The following is an 18504-nucleotide window of genomic DNA, read 5'->3' as shown; positions in this document are numbered from 1 at the left end:
GGAAGACCACCACGTCTTTGTGGTCGAGGCCGGAGTCCACCAGGGCGGAGCAGAAGACCACCACGTCCTCATGGTCACCGCCGGAGTCCCCCAGAGCGGAGCGGACGACCACCACGTCCTCGTGGTCACCGCCCGAGTCCCCCAGGGTGGAGCGGACGACCACCACGTCCTCGTGGTCACCGCCAGAGTCCCCCAGGGCGGAGTAGAAGACCACCACGGCCTTGTGGTCACCGCCTCGGGAACTGTATCAGGCACCGCCTCTGGAACAGCCTCGGGCACCGCCTCGGGAACTGTATCGGGCACCCCCTCGGGAACAGCATCGGGCACCCCCTCGGGAACTGCATCGGGCACCGCCTCGGGAACTGCATCGGGCACCGCCTCGGGAACAGCCTCGGGCACCGCCTCGGGAACTGCATCGGGCACCGCCTCGGGAACTGCATCGGGCACCGCCTCGGGAACAGCATCGGGCACCGCCTCGGGAACTGCATCGGGCACCGCCTCGGGAACTGCATCGGGCACCGCCTCGGGAACTGCATCGGGCACCGCCTCGGGAACTGCATCGGGCACCGCCTCGGGAACTGCATCGGGCACCGCCTCGGGAACTGCATCGGGCACCGCCTCGGGAACTGCATCGGCACCGCCTCGGGAACAGCATCGAGCACCGCCTCGGGAACAACATCGAGCACCGCCTCGGGAACAACATCGGGCACCGCCTCGGGAACCGCATCGGGCACCGCCTCGAGAACCGCCTCGGGAACCGCATCGGGCACCGCCTCGGGAACCGCATCGGGCACCGCCTCGGGAACAGCATCGAGCACCGCCTCGGGAACTGCATCGGGCACCGCCTCGGGAACTGCATCGGGCACCGCCTCGGGAACTGCATCGGGCACCGCCTCGGGAACTGCATCGGGCACCGCCTCGGGAACTGCATCGGGCACCGCCTCGGGAACTGCATCGGGCACCGCCTCGGGAACAACATCGAGCACCGCCTCGGGAACTGCATCGGGCACCGCCTCGGGAACAGCATCGGGCACCGCCTCGGGAACTGCATCGGGCACCGCCTCGGGAACTGCATCGGGCACCGCCTCGGGAACTGCATCGGGCACCGCCTCGGGAACAGCATCGGGCACCGCCTCGGGAACAGCATCGGGCACCGCCTCGGGAACAGCATCGGGCTCCGCCTCGGGAACAGCATCGGGCTCCGCCTCGGGAACAGCATCGGGAACTGCATCGAGCACCGCCTCGGGAACAGCATCGGGAACTGCATCGAGCACCGCCTCGGGAACAGCATCGGGCACCGCCTCGGGAACAGCCTCGGGCACCGCCTCGGGCACCGCCTCGGGAACTGCATCGGGCACCGCCTCGGGAACTGCATCGGGCACCGCCTCGGGAACAACATCGGGCACCGCCTCGGGAACAACATCGGGCACCGCCTCGGGAACAACATCGAGCACCGCCTCGGGAACTGCATCGGGCACCGCCTCGAGAACCGCATCGGGAACCGCCTCGAGAACCGCATCGGGCACCGCCTCGGGAACAGCATCGAGCACCGCCTCGGGAACTGCATCGGGCACCGCCTCGGGAACTGCATCGGGCACCGCCTCGGGAACTGCATCGGGCACCGCCTCGGGAACTGCATCGGGCACCGCCTCGGGAACTGCATCGGGCACCGCCTCGGGAACAACATCGAGCACCGCCTCGGGAACAACATCGAGCACCGCCTCGGGAACTGCATCGGGCACCGCCTCGGGAACAGCATCGGGCACCGCCTCGGGAACTGCATCGGGCACCGCCTCGGGAACAGCATCGGGCACCGCCTCGGGCACCGCCTCGGGAACTGCATCGGGCACCGCCTCGGGAACAGCATCGGGCACCGCCTCGGGAACTGCATCGGGCACCGCCTCGGGAACTGCATCGGGCACCGCCTCGGGAACAGCATCGGGCACCGCCTCGGGAACAGCATCGGGCTCCGCCTCGGGAACAGCATCGGGCTCCGCCTCGGGAACAGCATCGGGAACTGCATCGGGCACCGACTCGGGAACTGCATCGAGCACCGCCTCGGGAACAGCATCGGGCACCGCCTCGGGAACAGCCTCGGGCACCGCCTCGGGCATCGCCTCGGGAACTGCATCGGGCACCGCCTCGGGAACTGCATCGGGCACCGCCTCGGGAACTGCATCGGGCACCGCCTCGGGAACAACATCGGGCACCGCCTCGGGAACTGCATCGGGCACCGCCTCGGGAACAGCATCGGGCACCGCCTCGGGAACTGCATCGGGCACCGCCTCGGGAACAGCCTCGGCCTCCGGAGCAGCAGCGGGCACCGCATCGGGAACGACCTCGGCCACCGCCCCGGCCTCCGGAACAGCAACGGGAACCGCATCGGGAACGGCTTCGGTCACCGCCTCGGCCTCCGGAACAGCAGCGGGTACCGCCTCGGCCTCCAGAACCGCAGCGGGCCCCACATCGGAAACAGCATCGGGCATTGCCTCGGCCTCTCGAACAGCATCGAGCACCTTCTCGGGAACAGCCTCGGCCTCGGAAACAGCATCGGGCACCGCCTCGGGAACTGCATCGGGCACCGCCTCGGAGACTGCATCGGGCACCGCCTCGGCCTCCGGAACATTAGCGGGCACCACATCGGGAACAGCCTCGGCCACCGCCTCCGGAACAGCAGCGGGCACCGCATCGGGAATGGCCTCATGGACGGCAGCCGCCCGCTCGGGAACGTTCTCCGGGTCCTGAGGAACAGTAGCTGCCTGTCTCCTCCTCCGCCCTCTACGATGGAGAGTCGGTAGCGTTGAGTCGGCCATCTTGTGCTGTGGTGCTGGGCTGGCGGCCATCTTGAGCTGTGGCGCTAGGCTGGCGGCCATCTTGGGCTGTGGGGATGGGCTGGTGGCCATCTTGGGTTGTGGGGCTGAGCTGGCAGCCTTGTCTGGAAACTCTGGTGTGGTTGTTGCATTCCACTGAGCACGATGGTGCAGGTAATTGGTAAACCCCCAAAAGTCCAGGATCTCTAACCCCTTCATCTCCCATTGAGGTAAAGGATCATCCAGGCAATTATTAAACCAATCCTTTAGTGCTGCATCATTGTAACCTAACCCGACTGCCAAAGTCCAAAACAATTGCGCCAGGCCACCCACCTCCCTTCCCTCTTGATGAAGGGTGGTTAAGTTCCGGAATCTCCCCCTCCGTTCCTCCATGGTGGCTGGGGAACCGATTCGAAATCTCACACCGCTGGATCTAGGCATGATGGAGTCCTTCTGTCACGGTTGGGTTTGGGAAAACACAAAGAGAGGGTAGATCCAAATGCAGGTAAGGGTTTTTATTTAAACAGAGGGGTAACTACAAAAATAAACAGTCATGAGAGACAAACGTAACCAAAAGAGGGAACCGGATGAAACGGGGAACTCGGAAGAATGAGAAGGTAGAGGAAGTCTCGGGGGAACGAGAGCATGAGACACATAGGGTAAGGACTCCATGATGACAACAGAGAAAGACAGCTCTATATAGGGAAACTAATGACAGAGTATTGTCAACACCTGTGCGATTCTAATTGGAGTGCAATTACTGTGAAGACACAACCAGACTAGCGGAATTAAAGTGCCTATGGTGAAGTGCCTAAGGGGAAGTGAGCTCACTAGGGAACACCCAGGAAAACAAAGACTGGCAGCGTGACAGGTAGAGCATGAAAAGCAACATTTCCGAATCAAAATATTGACTTCCAATACGCTTATTTCCATTTTTAGAATTTTTTTTTTTAAGAAAAATGTTTGTCAGTTTCTCATAAAAAAAACCCCCAGTACAGTTGTACTAAGAAAATTCCTAGTAAAGCAGAATAAGTCCTTTTATTCTTTATTTTGAGTTCATTCTGTTCTGACATAATTGTATTTATTTTTAAAGTGAAATAAGTGGCAATGATATCAATCCTCTCTCTAAGAATTCGGATTTAAAATATTTCCAATTGGGGGCGCTCTTTGAATAGTGAGCATCAGGCATTCAGTGTTACTCACGTTCAATATATTAACACTATCTAAAGAGCAAAGGGGAGTTTCCAAAGTCATCAAGTCCATCCAACTTTGCCATTTTCGGCCAGAGACCACTGAAAATGACTCCCAAGAAGACTGCCGCTCCCTTCCTATGGTTCTCTTTTTGCTTTGGGAATGTTCTTGAGGCAGTGGTGCTGGGATCGGTTCAGTACCCCGATAACGGGCTCCACTCACATCTGGATGCGCGCGGTCCTGCAGAAGCCAGCGCGAGCTCACGGAACGGCTCCACATCTGTTCATGTTCCATCTTACATGATCTCTCTGTACAGGACTCTATCGGAACTGGACCGACGCGCAAGCAACGGCAGCCAGACGCGCTCCAGGAGATATGCCAATACAGTGACCAGCTTCATGGACCTGGGACCAGGTGAGTGAGACAGACAGAGAAATAGATGGGCTGTAAGATGATCTCCTCCTTGAGGCCATCGCTGCAGATTTCATACCTTCAGATTGAGCCTGATCTTATTATAATACTTGGCACATCAAATCATCAGTTGTAATGAATGGCATAAGGTAAACGTTGCAGTAATAAATCACTTCAAAATACGCTTGTATTATGACAGCTGACACTGAAACATGATCGATATCGGTGTGACAGATATAATATGATTTAAAATGTATATACATGACGACAGTAGGGTATATTTCATCTATTATATATAGAAATGTTCTGATGCCTAGATATTATTATTATAATCGATTAATATAATTTGTTGCAGACGACAACAAAACTGTTATTAGGCTATAAAAAATATAATTACGAACTCTTCTTCTTCTTATTATTATTATTATTATTATGGCACATCATTATGACTCCATAAGAAGATGGCAATAAAAATATCACAATTTGGGTTTTTACATAAAAAAGAGAAATGCGTAGTCCATATTGAATTAGAATTACGCGCATATTTCCTTTCTCCATTCAACTTGTAAAGAATCATAATAATTAATAAATACTCTGCCTCAGTGATTATGTATGAGTTGGATTGCTGTAATAATGGGTGATGTGTTTATGAACATGTATCGCTCAAGTATAGTTTTGTTTAGGATTATCTACTTCTCAATAATATTTTCGAAATAGGCTACGTACAATTCCAAAAAATACCAAATATTAAGTCAAATGTCTCAAATTTCCAACATCTGTGACAAATAATCTTCAGCAGCACCTTGAGCTAAAATATCTAAAACGAAGCACGCGTTCTCCTCCAGGTGTTGCTCATAAAGACAGAGAAACATTTAATTTAAAACTTATGTTAAAATAAAGATCGTCACGTAAACAGAATTGTGAAATGAATGTCAACTTTTCTCCCGACCAAATATATGGGGATATGCGTGGAATCTTTTTTTTGTATGAAATCAGAGACTCTTCTGTTCTTGAATGTTCGATATATTGAAACGACATTCATATATTGACAGGCCTGCTATAACATTTGAGGGCACAGCCTTTGAATAATAAAAAGTGCACAATGCCACATTTGTTTAAGCGTGTATTAAGGTAATAATTCCAGGCATTATATTTCCACTCATATTTTCCCACATTTTGTTAAGAGTGAAGAGTCATGCATTTTTGATTCGAGTTGATCTCTAGTTATTGTAAAGTAAATATACAACCATTGGCATCACAATGGGAAATAAATAAATAAAGTAAACAAATACTATTAATAAAATAATAATAAAATGGACCACAGTATGACGTCAAGATATGGCAAATGCATAGTTCATTAATATTAATTGAGTAAAAGCCATTTTAATCAACAATTTCAATAGCATTAAAAAAAAACTAAGTTATACAATTATATGAGGTAGCAATCATTCTTGCTGACCAGTTCAATTGCTAAAATGACTTGACACATTTAAATATTGAAGTGTACACCTTCATCTTATGCTTTGGGTCTAGAATTTTGTTGTTGTGTAAAGACCAGTTCTAATCATTAATCATAATTTGTTGATTTAGTAGTAATATGTTTGCTTTAAATATAAGGTGTTTCTGGTTCAAATCTGGCCTGGAAATGCAGCATGCCTTTGTGTGAAGATTGTCCCACCTGTCCCTATCATAAATTATGCCAATGTAAAAAAAAAAAAAAAAAAACCCTAAAACTAAACAACATACATACCATAGTTTGGTGACCACACTGACTGTGAATTGTCTGAAGACAAAAAAAGAGCAAACACTATGACTCTATGTAGGCCCATGGTACTTGAACCTGAGTCCCTGACTGCCTCGGCTCATTTTCAAGGTTATGTCATTGTTTAGTCTGGCAAGCAGATATTAGTTTAGAGGAGGATGTTTTACTCTACACCTCTTCCAACTGTTCACCTTTCCTTTTTATAGCATTCCTTTGTCTCAGAAGGGATATAAATATATGGTGCTTTTCTTTCAAAACACCACTTTCGGATGCTCTTTCTCATGTATTACTGTAGGACAGGTACAGCATTTGTGACCAAACCCCAAAAATCTGATAGTTTCAAACAGTTTGCAATTACTGTTATTCTCAAGGTTCTCTCTCTCATAATGTAACGTCAATATGTGTCCCGATCTGGCCTTGGGTTTTTGTGCAGCCAGCTCATATTGGAAGAATCCTCTTCATGTTTAACCCATGAAACTGTGGTCTCTGTATCAGGTTGCATAGTACTCTGGGTCCCAGTTTTTGAACTGGATGTCAAGATGTCAACATCGAAGCTTGTTTTACTCTGAGCGCAAAGTCTGGTCTCTCTTAGCAAAGGTTGGTTCTGCATCATCTCAGTCACGGATGAGAATGAGTATTGGATGTGTTCTTTTAGCCAATTTCTTTCTCCAGACAAAGAAAGGAGAGGACAACATCTTGCAGACAGAGATTTTGTACCCCGCAGTGATTTCAAGTTAGCTGTGCGAATAATGAAAGACCAGTTCCAGTTCATGGTGGCCACAGAATACTGAGGTCCACCTCAGCTTGAAATGTTACCTAACATTTAATTACACCCTTAAGCCATCCACCTTTCAAATTTACTGCATCCTCCTGAGGACATATAGGGGAAGGAGGAGAGCTTCTCGGAGAGCTGAGCATTTCCAATGTCCTGCTAAAGCTTCTTCTCACTCAATCAGTGTAATTAGGAGATGCTGGCAAAGGCCGACACTGTCTGACAGGTCAGCCAAATGCTCTCCACCTGGTCTCCGTGAGCATCCTGCACCTCGTGTTTGTAAAAATCATTCAGGCCCTTGAATGTTATTCTCATTGAGTAGAAGGACTGACAATTTGCGTATGCCATTTTCATAAAAGCCATATGTAAGACGCATTAGTGTCTGCTTCGTGTAAGCTTGCTGCATTCATTCTTAATATTCTTATATTTCTTATTTCAATGCTAATCCATCCTTTTTCTTATACCTTCAGAGGAGCCTTCCCTAAAGTTCCACCAGCAGTACACATTCGACGTGTCTGGTCTCTCACGACTAGATGAACTGATGGAGGTGGAGCTGCGGGTACCGAGGAGGCCATCGCCTGATGTTTTCAGTTTACTCTCCAGCGGTGGAAACCTGTACCGAATACTCCTTCACACCTGCTCCCTCCCGGGATCCTCTAACCAACCTCTGCTCCTCACCTCCAGGACCATTGATCTTCTAGATACCGCTTCGGCCACTTGGGATGTGTTTGATGTTGGTGCAAGTGTGAAGACCCACCTCAAGTTGTTCAGGACCGTGGAAGGCAGCAGGCCATTGTGCTTCAGTATATCAGCCATTTCTGATTCAAATAATGAGGTTGTGCATCCCGGCATGCTGGGTCTGAGCCACGAGGATCAGCAGACCCATGAAAGGGCTTTACTGGTGACCTTTACTCGAGCTCGGAAGAAGGAGAACCTCTTTAGGGAGATCCGTGAGAAGATAAAAGCCATTAAAAGTGATACATTTCCTAATCCTGCTCCGGAGCATGGTATTAAAGGTCACCCAAGACATCGGCGGAGGAGGCGGACTGCACTAGCAGGTCGTTCTGGTTTAGGACCCGTTACAGGGAGTGCCGGTGGAGGAAAGGGTGGCGGCAGGCGGAGAACACGTTGCAGCCGGAAGCCGCTTCATGTGAACTTTAAAGAATTGGGTTGGGACGACTGGATTATTGCACCACTAGATTACGAAGCTTATCACTGTGAGGGTTTGTGTGACTTCCCTTTACGGTCACACCTGGAACCGACCAACCATGCCATCATCCAGACTCTCATGAACTCCATGGACCCAGAGTCCACCCCTCCCAGTTGTTGCGTTCCTACTAAGCTCAGTCCCATCAGCATCCTGTACATTGACTCTGGGAATAACGTAGTTTATAAACAGTACGAGGACATGGTGGTGGAGAGTTGTGGGTGCAGGTAGCAATGTGAGTGAGGGGTGACCTACCCCTGGACATTATCCGAAAGCTGCTGCTGCTGCCTCACACGCAGAGGCCAAGTGCAGCATTGTGGGCAAGCTGAAGTAGTCAGAGCTGGTGAGATGGACAGTGTGTAAGTGTGTGACAGTGAACATGTGTGTATGTTCAAACGGAGATAAGACATTGAGTTGTGTTTTAGAAGTGAGCGGAGGACATGTGTGCCGAACAGCTCCAAATTCCCTTACAAAACCAAATAAACAACTCCTCAACAGAAAAAGAGTGAAAACGTAGGCTTTCCAGAAATTATTTTACATCCTCATATAATATAAACTTAATGATAGAGTGTTGAAGTATCCTTGCAGCAGTGGTAGAAATGTTGGCTCCGTTAAGACTCTGTCAGAGTCTGAGAATCTGTCAGCGGTAGCACGCAACTATAACGTGTATAACAGCTAAAGGTGCTTTGCATGACAGTCAGCTTATATTCAAGATGAAATAGCTCTGAAGAATTTGATAGTGCCTCTGAAAATGTTTCTCTGTGGAGTCAGGTGGCCTTAATTAAATATGGCATTGACTGAGTGAAAGTTAACATTTACTGAGTGAAAGTTTGACTCCTTTTTAAATCGAAGGGGTCAAAGTTCAGCTGGTTAGCATGGCCTCATTAGCTCATTAGATGTTTTAACTACACCGTGTGGTTGCAAAAACATCTTTATTAACTGACATCCATTCAAGATAGCTGTATTATATTTAAACCACATCTTTAGGTGTTTTTCCAGTACACAAAGCTTTCTTAAACGTATCAAAATTGACATTTTCACCCTATCTTTTGTCAGGATACTCAGGGAACTCAGGATATTCACATTCAAAGGGTTGGGGGCTGTGCATGTGCGGTGTCATCAGCCAATCAGCATTGTCATGACATAATTTTCCTTCAGATTTAGAGTAATTAGTCATATGCCATTTATGGCTCAAGTAATTGGCTTGAAAAAAGAAGCTGCATGAGTTCTCATGACCAAAAATGAATTGCATACTTCCGAGAGTGCTGTGTCATACTGATAGCTTAATATAGGAGCCTGATGATTTTTTTTTTTAAACCAGGCTTCTTTTTTTCTCAGCACTAGCTTGCATAAAAAAAGAATAAACCATAAAATGGTTTATTTATATCATTTCATAGTCTTAAAATAACACACTCAATGCTAAACCTAAAATTAAGCCGTTTAATGAGCTGGATTTGGCTTTGGTCGGACGATAGAGCTGCAGTATAGTACATGATGTGTGCAATATGTGCAAGATAAATGACTTCATTGCATTGAGCGACCTCAGACCTTACTTTGTGAAAGGAGTTGTGGAGCCAAATTTAAAAATGATTGTTTTGTTTTATTCTGACACCAGATTTGGCTGTTTGAAGTCTTAAGTGTTCACCCACATTTACTGAAAGAGATTGTTTACTTGAGCTGATAATTAGATTAGATTACATTCATTTTATGCTTTAATGCCATGCCTTATTATGGATTTTTCATACAAATCAACAGTGTTTATTTCTAGTTTATTTCTGAATGACAGCCACAAGTTAAAAAAGTGCCTTACAAAAACAAAAAGGGACTTAATTTATGCCCAGTTTTTAGGCTTTAAAAGGTTAGTTCACCCAAAATTTTAAATTCATGTCATTCCAGAACTGTAGTTTTTTTACTGTGGAGCATAAAATATGTTTTGAGGAATGTTGCATGGACAAAAAAACACAGTTTTTGAAAGTTTGGTGAATTATCTCCTTAAATTCGTGTTAGTTTGTGTGAAAGTTTTACACAGAACTTCTTCTGAATGACATCAAGCCATAAGAACAAAATGAAAATAAGCTTCTAGCGTTCATTAATCTCAGTGTCAGGGCAGAAATATTTGCCTGCTTACTGTTTATATAACATCAACTGTTTCCACTATGAAGAAATACAAAGCAGATTTTTCAATTCATAACAGCAATTGTTTTTCATTTTTTGCGACATTTCTCCATGGTAATTCCCCTTAATTAATGTTGGTGTCATTGTATGGGAATGATAATCAGTCACATGGTCCACGGTGGCAGTATGAAAGTTACATTCCTAAATCAACAGACCACAGAAAAATTAGTGAGAGCATCTGTGCAGTTCAGAATAATATAATGGCACGAAATCTGTGCGACACTTCCTGTGTGAAAATTTCCTGTGTGGTTTTACAGTACATTAATGACTGTTAGTTACAAGCTTGTTGTTTTGATTGTTTGTATGTACTTTTGCATGAGAAAATTCAATTTACCATTTACAATCAAGACGAAAGCAGTTGCACCCCTCGCAGTATTTCTCTATTTCCCTGTTCAAATTGTGCAGATCTGGTAAAATCTTGTTCTGCAGACTGCAGGACTGAACCAGACTGAAAATATAATGCAAAAAGGAGATCTTTTGACATCTATTTGAAATCTATGAAAACAAATTAATTTCATTTGGCCAGTCAAGGATAGTTCAAGCAATATCCTTCTCTCGAGGTCTTTATCTCTTCTTGTTGTAAACAATTCCAATCGTATGTGCTGGCTCCTTAATCTAATTCCTCTCAAGGCAGTTTCTCCAAACAGTCTGATTCTTTTTATAAGCAGCCTTTCTTTCAATATTGACACGATCGCAATACCACACCTAGCTGGAAAAGATTAACATTAGGGGACGCCATCTTTGGTTGAAGGAGAAGCACAAAGAGTGCCGTTGCCGTTGTCTGTTGTTCAGAGGTCTGGAGGTTATCAGCTTAAGCGCTGCATGAGTTACCTCAGTTGTGCCTTGCTATTTGACTGAAGTGAAAAGCCTCAGGAGACATTTAGTAGAGAAGGAGTTTTAATTTACTATGCCAAGTGCTCTCAGAGAAATGAATGCAAAGCCTGCAGGATTGTCATGGTGCAGTTAAGGGGTTTGGCACCCCTCGAACGTTCATGCTGATCAGTGCTAAGCCATCTTAACTTACCTTCACCGGCATCTGTTATACTTTACTGAACATAAGCTGGTAAAATATATGTTTTGCTTAACAAAATATGGAGGGAATAATAAAGCTGTTTCTTTTTATTAGAACAAAGGTTAAAAATATAAGTGTAAATTATTGCACACATGTCAAAGTGCTTTCCTTAATTTAATGCATTTAGTGTTTTGTATTTATCTGGCTGCAAAAATGATCATTTCATAACACAGAGCAAGAATGTCATTTTTTTGTTTTTCTGACTTTTTATTGTAAATGCACTGTTTACTGTATGTGAGAGTATGCATACTGTTAAATAATGAAGTGTACATAATCCATTGTAAATTATCTGCAATATATTGTTTTCTTGATATATTGTTTATTAGTGTATGTATGATATATATATATATATATATATATATATATATATATATATATATATATATATATATATATATATATATATATATATATATATATATAAAACAAATTTACATTTAAAAACAAAAAGTAAACACTTCTCATCTTTTCACACGTCTTCTTTATAATTTTTTTGTACAGATGATTTTATTTATTAAAAAAAAAAAAAAAAAACTGTATTGATGGTAAAAGAAAAAAAAGCAGTCCCGCAGCAAATCTTCTTTCCCAGACATCCACATGAAAGTGAACCCTATGTGACTGTCTGACTCACCCACGGTTCCGGAATCATTATTGGGTTTATATTTTGTCTCATTTTTTTGCCAGCAATAGTCAGGAAGTTTCCAGGTGATTCTAAAATCCATACAACACCTGGATACATTATTGTCCGGCGCTGGTAGGGGAGCTGTGTGGCATTGTGTGCTGAGCTCCAGGAAACACTAATGTGAGTGGAGGGTCCACATGTTTTTTTTTTTTTTTTATGAATGACTTTGTGTCCTGCCATTGAGCACATGTCCAGAGAAGGTTATGATGTAAGAGCAACTGGAGGAGACGGCTCATCAGTCACTTTTATTAAAATAATTCCAATATTTAAAAAGGAGTAACAGAGATAACTTATTCAAAGACGTTTATGCTGTCTGTTAATCTTTTTTTGATGGATAGCATAACTAATCTGAATGAAGGTCGTTAATATTTCCTTTGTTAAGTCTACAGATACTGCAATAATACACTATATCAAATAATTAGGGACAAAATAGGTGGACCCTCACCAAGTCCATTTCTCAGATGAGCACTGACCCCCAAATATTTGAACAACTGCCTAAAGTCCATGACAAGATACAGCTTTTCTTTAAGAGAGGAAAGGTCTTTTTAAACACGCTCGTTTCTTTTTTTATTGAATCATGTCACAGTCACAACTGAGACCAAAAACAGCACTGCAGTGTCCAGACTTTGACATCTGTCCAGATGTCTTTTCCTGAGAGCCACTTTTGTCATATAAATTCTCATTCAGGTCAAAAAGTTGACAGACATTCTGAGATGGAGGAAATTATGAAGCTCTCATCCAAATGTTTTCTTGGTGTTCGGGACAAATATTTTATGTATAAATATAGTACTACGGGCCTGAATCTTTCATTTAGAAACAAAGTGTTAATACTTGACAGTGGGAATTAATGCTACTTTTAAAGACATATTACATTTGATAGACATTTCCTAAAACATTTTTGTCAGATGTGTTTTATTAATATATATATAAAATAAAATATATATGAAACATTATAAAAAAAAAAAAATATATACTAAATCTATTATAATAAAAGAATTATACATCAATTAAAATTGAAATTATTTTTAGTTAAGTATATTGGTCAATTATCCATAACTACATATTTCCTAATGTGTATATATATATATATATATATTTAAATGAACAGTATAACATGTATTCTTAAAAAGGATTCTAATAGGATACATTTTAGTTTGCACTCGAACTAGAACGGCATAATTAGATACATGTTGTTTCTGAAACATTTGGGCATTTACTAATTTACAAAGCTTTTCCAGAAGAGTGAATCAGCTTGCATAAGTTTTCACACCTGTTTTACATGTCCCTTCTGAATGTGTGATATGCAGTATGCAGCATTACATTAATTATGAAACTAGCACCTGGAAAATATGTAAGACTCATAAAGTAGTAACTGAAGCGTTCTGGTTGATTGCATTTGTTTATCAGCTTTTTAATGCAGCTGAATGCAAAGGCAGGCCATTGCTTCAAACTCAGGGTTGGCTGACGTGTCTCAGTGTGTTTTTCCCATTAAGATTTTCATACATATCTGCTCATTGTATTTCACTTTGCTGCTTCTTTTAGCACATGATTCCACTATTACACTCTGATGTGAATGTAAATACGGTGTTTAAACTGATCTTATTCACTTAAACCAAATCAATAGAAATGATGAGCCATCGTCGGGGACAATTCTGACTCTCTGTTAGTTACACAACCTGAAAAACTTTGTCAATACGCCTGTGAGAGCAGGCTTGTGGGATGGGATGCACTGTTTGCTTTTCCTACACTCACGGTTTGTGTCATTGTATGAGAATGTGGGACCTGGATTACATGCATTGGAAATAGCCACAGTATCAGTGCTGCTATAATAAGAAAATACTTTTTTGGAAGACAAATCTCACAATAACAGCAAACACAGTAGGCTTACAAATACTAGAAAAGATCGATTTCAATTTTATCCCTGGATCAGAGCGTCTCAGATGATAAGTTGGTACAAAAATTGAGAAAGATGGGAACAAAGAGCAACTATTGCCATGTCAAAACAAAACATAACAAAGACCAGGGGAAAAGAAAATGATCTATTGCAGATGATATTTGGCAAGAAAATACCAGAATATCTCTGGAACGATTCTTCATCACCACAAGAGAACCCAAACCACTCTGGAGATGTAAAACAGTAAAGCTTGTTTGCTTTGCCACAATTCAATCCACCCGGCAGGATTACTCCATTTCCTTCTATGAACTAGCCCTGCCTCCTGGTTTAAATCAAGGATAAGCAAATTAAGGGGCTTTGTCATTCTTTTTGAGAAGCCTGGAAACGAAGATTAAAGAGACCTGGGCTTACACGGAGAGTCCCGACTCTCAGAAAGAAGGGGAAACAGATCAGCTGGAAATATTTATTCTCTGTTTGCTGAGCCGCTTGGCAACAGGATGCGCCAATCACTGCTGGAGCAGACCACCTATAGGACGTCCTGGTACTGAAGACAGATTTCAAATCAGCAGAACAATCGGTGTGGAAGGGAAAGGTGGCTATGCCTGCTGAGGATCTGTGTGGTGTTGTACCAAAGCCTGTCCCTTATTTCTAAAGGCATAGCTCACCCAAAAATGAAAACTATCATCATTTAGTGATCTTCAAGAAAAAATCTGAAACTATCCTTGCTACAAGCTTGTGGCAAGCACTTGGAACTTGTGATGTTAAACTCCAAAATGACAAATTTTCACACACTGAAAAACAAGAAATGAGTGAAAATCCTGCCTTCTTTTCCAATCACCAGTGCTGCGCCTCTGCAGATGGATCCTATATTTAAATGCAAAAATGCGTCTCTGTAAACAGACCCTAAAAGTTCCGCAAAAGTGGTTCAAATGACTCATGCACCATATTCTAAATCTTTTTAAGCAGACTGAAATTTTGTTATTGACTCAATGTCCAAAATCAATGACTCAAAATCACTGCCGTTCAGTGGGGTGTTAATCATTTCAACAAAGCTGAGACAGTGAGTTGAACATGAGAAACAGAGGATCTGATTTGCAAACAAATCATTCAGACTGGTTTTGAATGATTTGTCACATACATGCCATTTTCTGATACTTTTATGGTGCTTTTTTTTGTCATTTTAGAGCTTGACAGTCCCAGTTCCCTTTCATTTTCATTGTATGGTAAAATTTGGACATGAGACCAGGATATGTGCCCCAAAGATAAAGAAAGTCATACTAGTTTGGAACAGTGAGTAAATGGTGAAAAAATATTCATAATTGGGTGGACTAGTCCTTTAAGTTCAGGAAAATCAGATCAAGTCACTTTGAGCATCAGAGTTAAATACAAGAGTTTTGATGTTTTAATACATTGACAGAGGTGGTTAGAGGACTGAATTATATTACTGGTCCCCAGGCTTTTTGAGGTAATATTTCACTTGGTAACCCCCAGGAAACCACGCAAGCAGAGAACAAACCTACAGCGGGGTTTTCTCCCGCTTTGGCTCCTCTTTTCACCAAAAAGCAAACTCCTGGGAGGTGTCAGGAGCCAAGTTGGGGCCTAAAGAATCCAAATGGTTCTCAAACTAAAAGAATAGCAGCTTTACAGGAAAAACACTATTCCAGAGTGCTGCTGATACTGACTGGAAAATAAAAATGATCCATGTTGAGGTCCATTCATATGAAGAAAGCTCAAATATGCATAATTTTCCCGCCTTAAATAAGGGTTAGCCTGGGCTTCATAAAAAATCATAATTAAGTGGGTTTGTAAGGTTCCAGTTCATTGCTGACAGGACTGTATTTGACCCATGATAGTACAGGCATTTCCTGCCATAATAATAAAATTTCTCTTCAGACAGAAATCAAATAACATGTTCTGAGTGTAAAACATTTCACTGAAAACCAAAAAGAAAAGTTATAAGAGATCAAATAGTGATATGCAACGCTAAAACAATATTAAGCAAAAATGTCCTCCTTGAAGTATATTTTATGACAATTAACATTGTAATTTTTCATTTTATTAAATTAAATTAATATAGCAGTAAACAACAGCACAAATGTAAAATTCAAATGTTGAAATTGGACAAATCTCTTACTAAAAACTAACTTTTATTGAATTGATTGCAAATGTTTTTTATTAACAATATGAACTTCTATGGACAGAATACAGAATTCTTAACCTTTTGTTCCTGTCAAAACTTTTAATTATAATTAAATACATTTTCCATCAAGAGGACAATATCTTTATGCCAGGTAGGAGTTTTGTTCTTATGTGAACTCTCTGGTTAAGTCAAGTTTAAAAAAAAAATGTGTTCCACTAAAATAAATAATTTACTTGTGTCCTGCTCCACACTCCATGGCACATTTGTTTGTTTAGAAATTATTCACATAAAAACACAATTATACACTGTTACAATGTCAATTAAAGAATCTTTAAGTTAGCTGAAGCAAAAATACAGTTACTTACACATATTTGAGAATCAAAATATCAGATATTTTACAATCATTTAACAAGTTTATGAATATTTGAAAAATTAAATGCCACAAATACATCAGTCATACATCAATCTTGTGACTGTTAAGTGTTTTGTGACAAGCTTGATGCTTTGCCATGGAATTAGATAATACGCACTAAAATACTGGTAGCATTACAATATTCGGCGACTAAGTGGAATAAAATGTTAATCTGGTATTCAGAGCGTCCTCAAGTCATCAAAGATCCACTACATCATAAGGCTTTTCTTTGTTTTCTGACAGCCATTTTAACAAGAGCTAGTACCTGTATGTCACTGCTTGATAAGAACCTCATCTTTAATTTTAAAGGCACAATTTGTGACTTGAGAGTAACAAAAGGAGCAGCCCTCCCATTTGATTTACATAGGAACTTAAACCACCACGGGACTGTGAAGGATCTTGCTCCTTCATATTCCTCAGCACACTTAAAGATGTCAGAAGTAACTAGAAGTAACTGTCACATAATATTCTGAAGCCCTAAAACACTTTTTTTTCTTCATTGTGAAAAAGAATTTAAACTTGAGCTGTCAATTAAAAGATTTAATAAAATTAATCACATTATACACTGATTGCAAATAACTGCATAAATCAATTTACTGACAAAAGCCCTAGCATAAAATATTTGTTTAATTGTTTGTTTAAAAAAAAATACAAAGAAAAATAAAATATAATACAGTAAAAACTTACTTAAACAGAAAAAAAGCTTGCTTGAGATCATTTATTATACTAATTAATGCGATTAACTGATAGCTCTAGTCAAAACCTTAGTCAAGACATGATCAGTCATATCCTTTGGCAGATAAAATTTGTCATGTGCCGTAAATCTATAGAGCAGAATAACTTAATAAATCACAAAGTCTTTAACAAAGGCAAGGCATACCGAGAACTTCACAGAGGCTCCAAATGGGAAAACAATCAAGATTGTGTTTCAGTAATACTAAATTTAAGAAAGATTGACATTTAATCCACTATGTCCACCACGTCCCCTCAGACACCAGTGTGGACACTTGAAGGGTATTTCCTTCAGTTAGGCTGTCATGACCTCGGCTGAACAGTGCCAATAACATCAATGCGAAAGGAAAAACCTCCCGTGCAGATTTCTAAAGGCTATTTATTGGTGAGACCTCGAGAGCCATACACAATAGAAAGATCAAATTCTCTTGTCAACTGCTTTGCATGATTTCTCTGACAAACTGCATAATGCTTGGCCTTTGCCGACTGTACCAGTTATTCGTGATGGGTTCTACATCTGTCGGCCTGATCGATTTCACCACAGCCCATAAATCTAATAGAGGACTCAGATGCATGTGGTTTAAAGCTGAGAGGGGTTTAAACATATGACCTCCTGTCGTCACCTTCAGATTTATCGGAAAAAAAAAATTATTCTAGAATCTCTACTGGCAAGCAAGATGGACTGCGAAGCCGATACCAAAGAACGTCACATACTCTGACACCCATACAGACAAACAGACAGAGACATGGATGGAAAAGAAGAGCTTCCTCCGTGGAATCATGGATGCACAGATCAGACTGGGAAAAATTTCCAGGCTCAAGGGATTTTCTGAAGATTTGACAAGGAATTTCTTCGAGTCGAGGTGCGATGTGTAACATAAAATAAAGGTCTTGAGTATGCAGGACTCTCAAGAGCATTGAAGATATCACCTATTTAACTGACGACAGATATAGACCTTCAGCAGCCCCATCCTCCTCCTTCTGCATGTGTATGAAGTCTCTGCTTCAAATCACACCACGGTATTAAAGATACACATGGTTCTTCCGCCCTTACATCCGTTGAGAAAACGGAAGGGTGGGTTGGAGCAATGTGCTTTGAGATCTAATATTGTTTGAATGGTTATCAGCTCTGTGTGGGTGAGTCAGCGTGGGTTTCATCTGCATCTAACATGTTTACAGGATTCCAGAATCTCTTTGATCAGTGCCCTTAATATGTAGGAAATCAAGGAAAGCTGTGTCATCTC

At 42.6% G+C, this 18504-nt stretch overlaps 1 protein-coding gene across 1 annotated transcript; it reads left to right on the top strand.

Moving 5' to 3' along the window:
* The first annotated feature begins 4040 nt into the window (after positions 1-4040).
* On the top strand, positions 4041-10538 carry LOC113060587 (growth/differentiation factor 6-A-like). The gene is made up of 2 exons (XM_026229623.1): positions 4041-4415; positions 7417-10538. Exons 1-2 carry the CDS (start codon positions 4109-4111, stop codon positions 8382-8384), a joined length of 1275 nt encoding a protein of 424 aa, XP_026085408.1. The 5' UTR covers positions 4041-4108; the 3' UTR covers positions 8385-10538.
* Positions 10539-18504: the final 7966 nt, after the last annotated feature.

The sequence above is a fragment of the Carassius auratus genome, chromosome 42, assembly GCF_003368295.1.
Source record: "Carassius auratus strain Wakin chromosome 42, ASM336829v1, whole genome shotgun sequence".
NCBI lineage: Eukaryota > Metazoa > Chordata > Actinopteri > Cypriniformes > Cyprinidae > Carassius > Carassius auratus.
This window is presented reverse-complemented; position numbering and strand designations above follow the sequence as displayed.

Coding starts and splice junctions, on each gene's coding strand:
- LOC113060587 (XM_026229623.1), top strand. CDS start 4,109: ATGACTCCCAAGAAGACTGCCGCTCCCTTCCTATGGTTCTCTTTTTGC. Junction 4,416..7,416: donor CTTCATGGACCTGGGACCAG/GTGAGTGAGACA, acceptor TTATACCTTCAG/AGGAGCCTTCCCTAAAGTTC.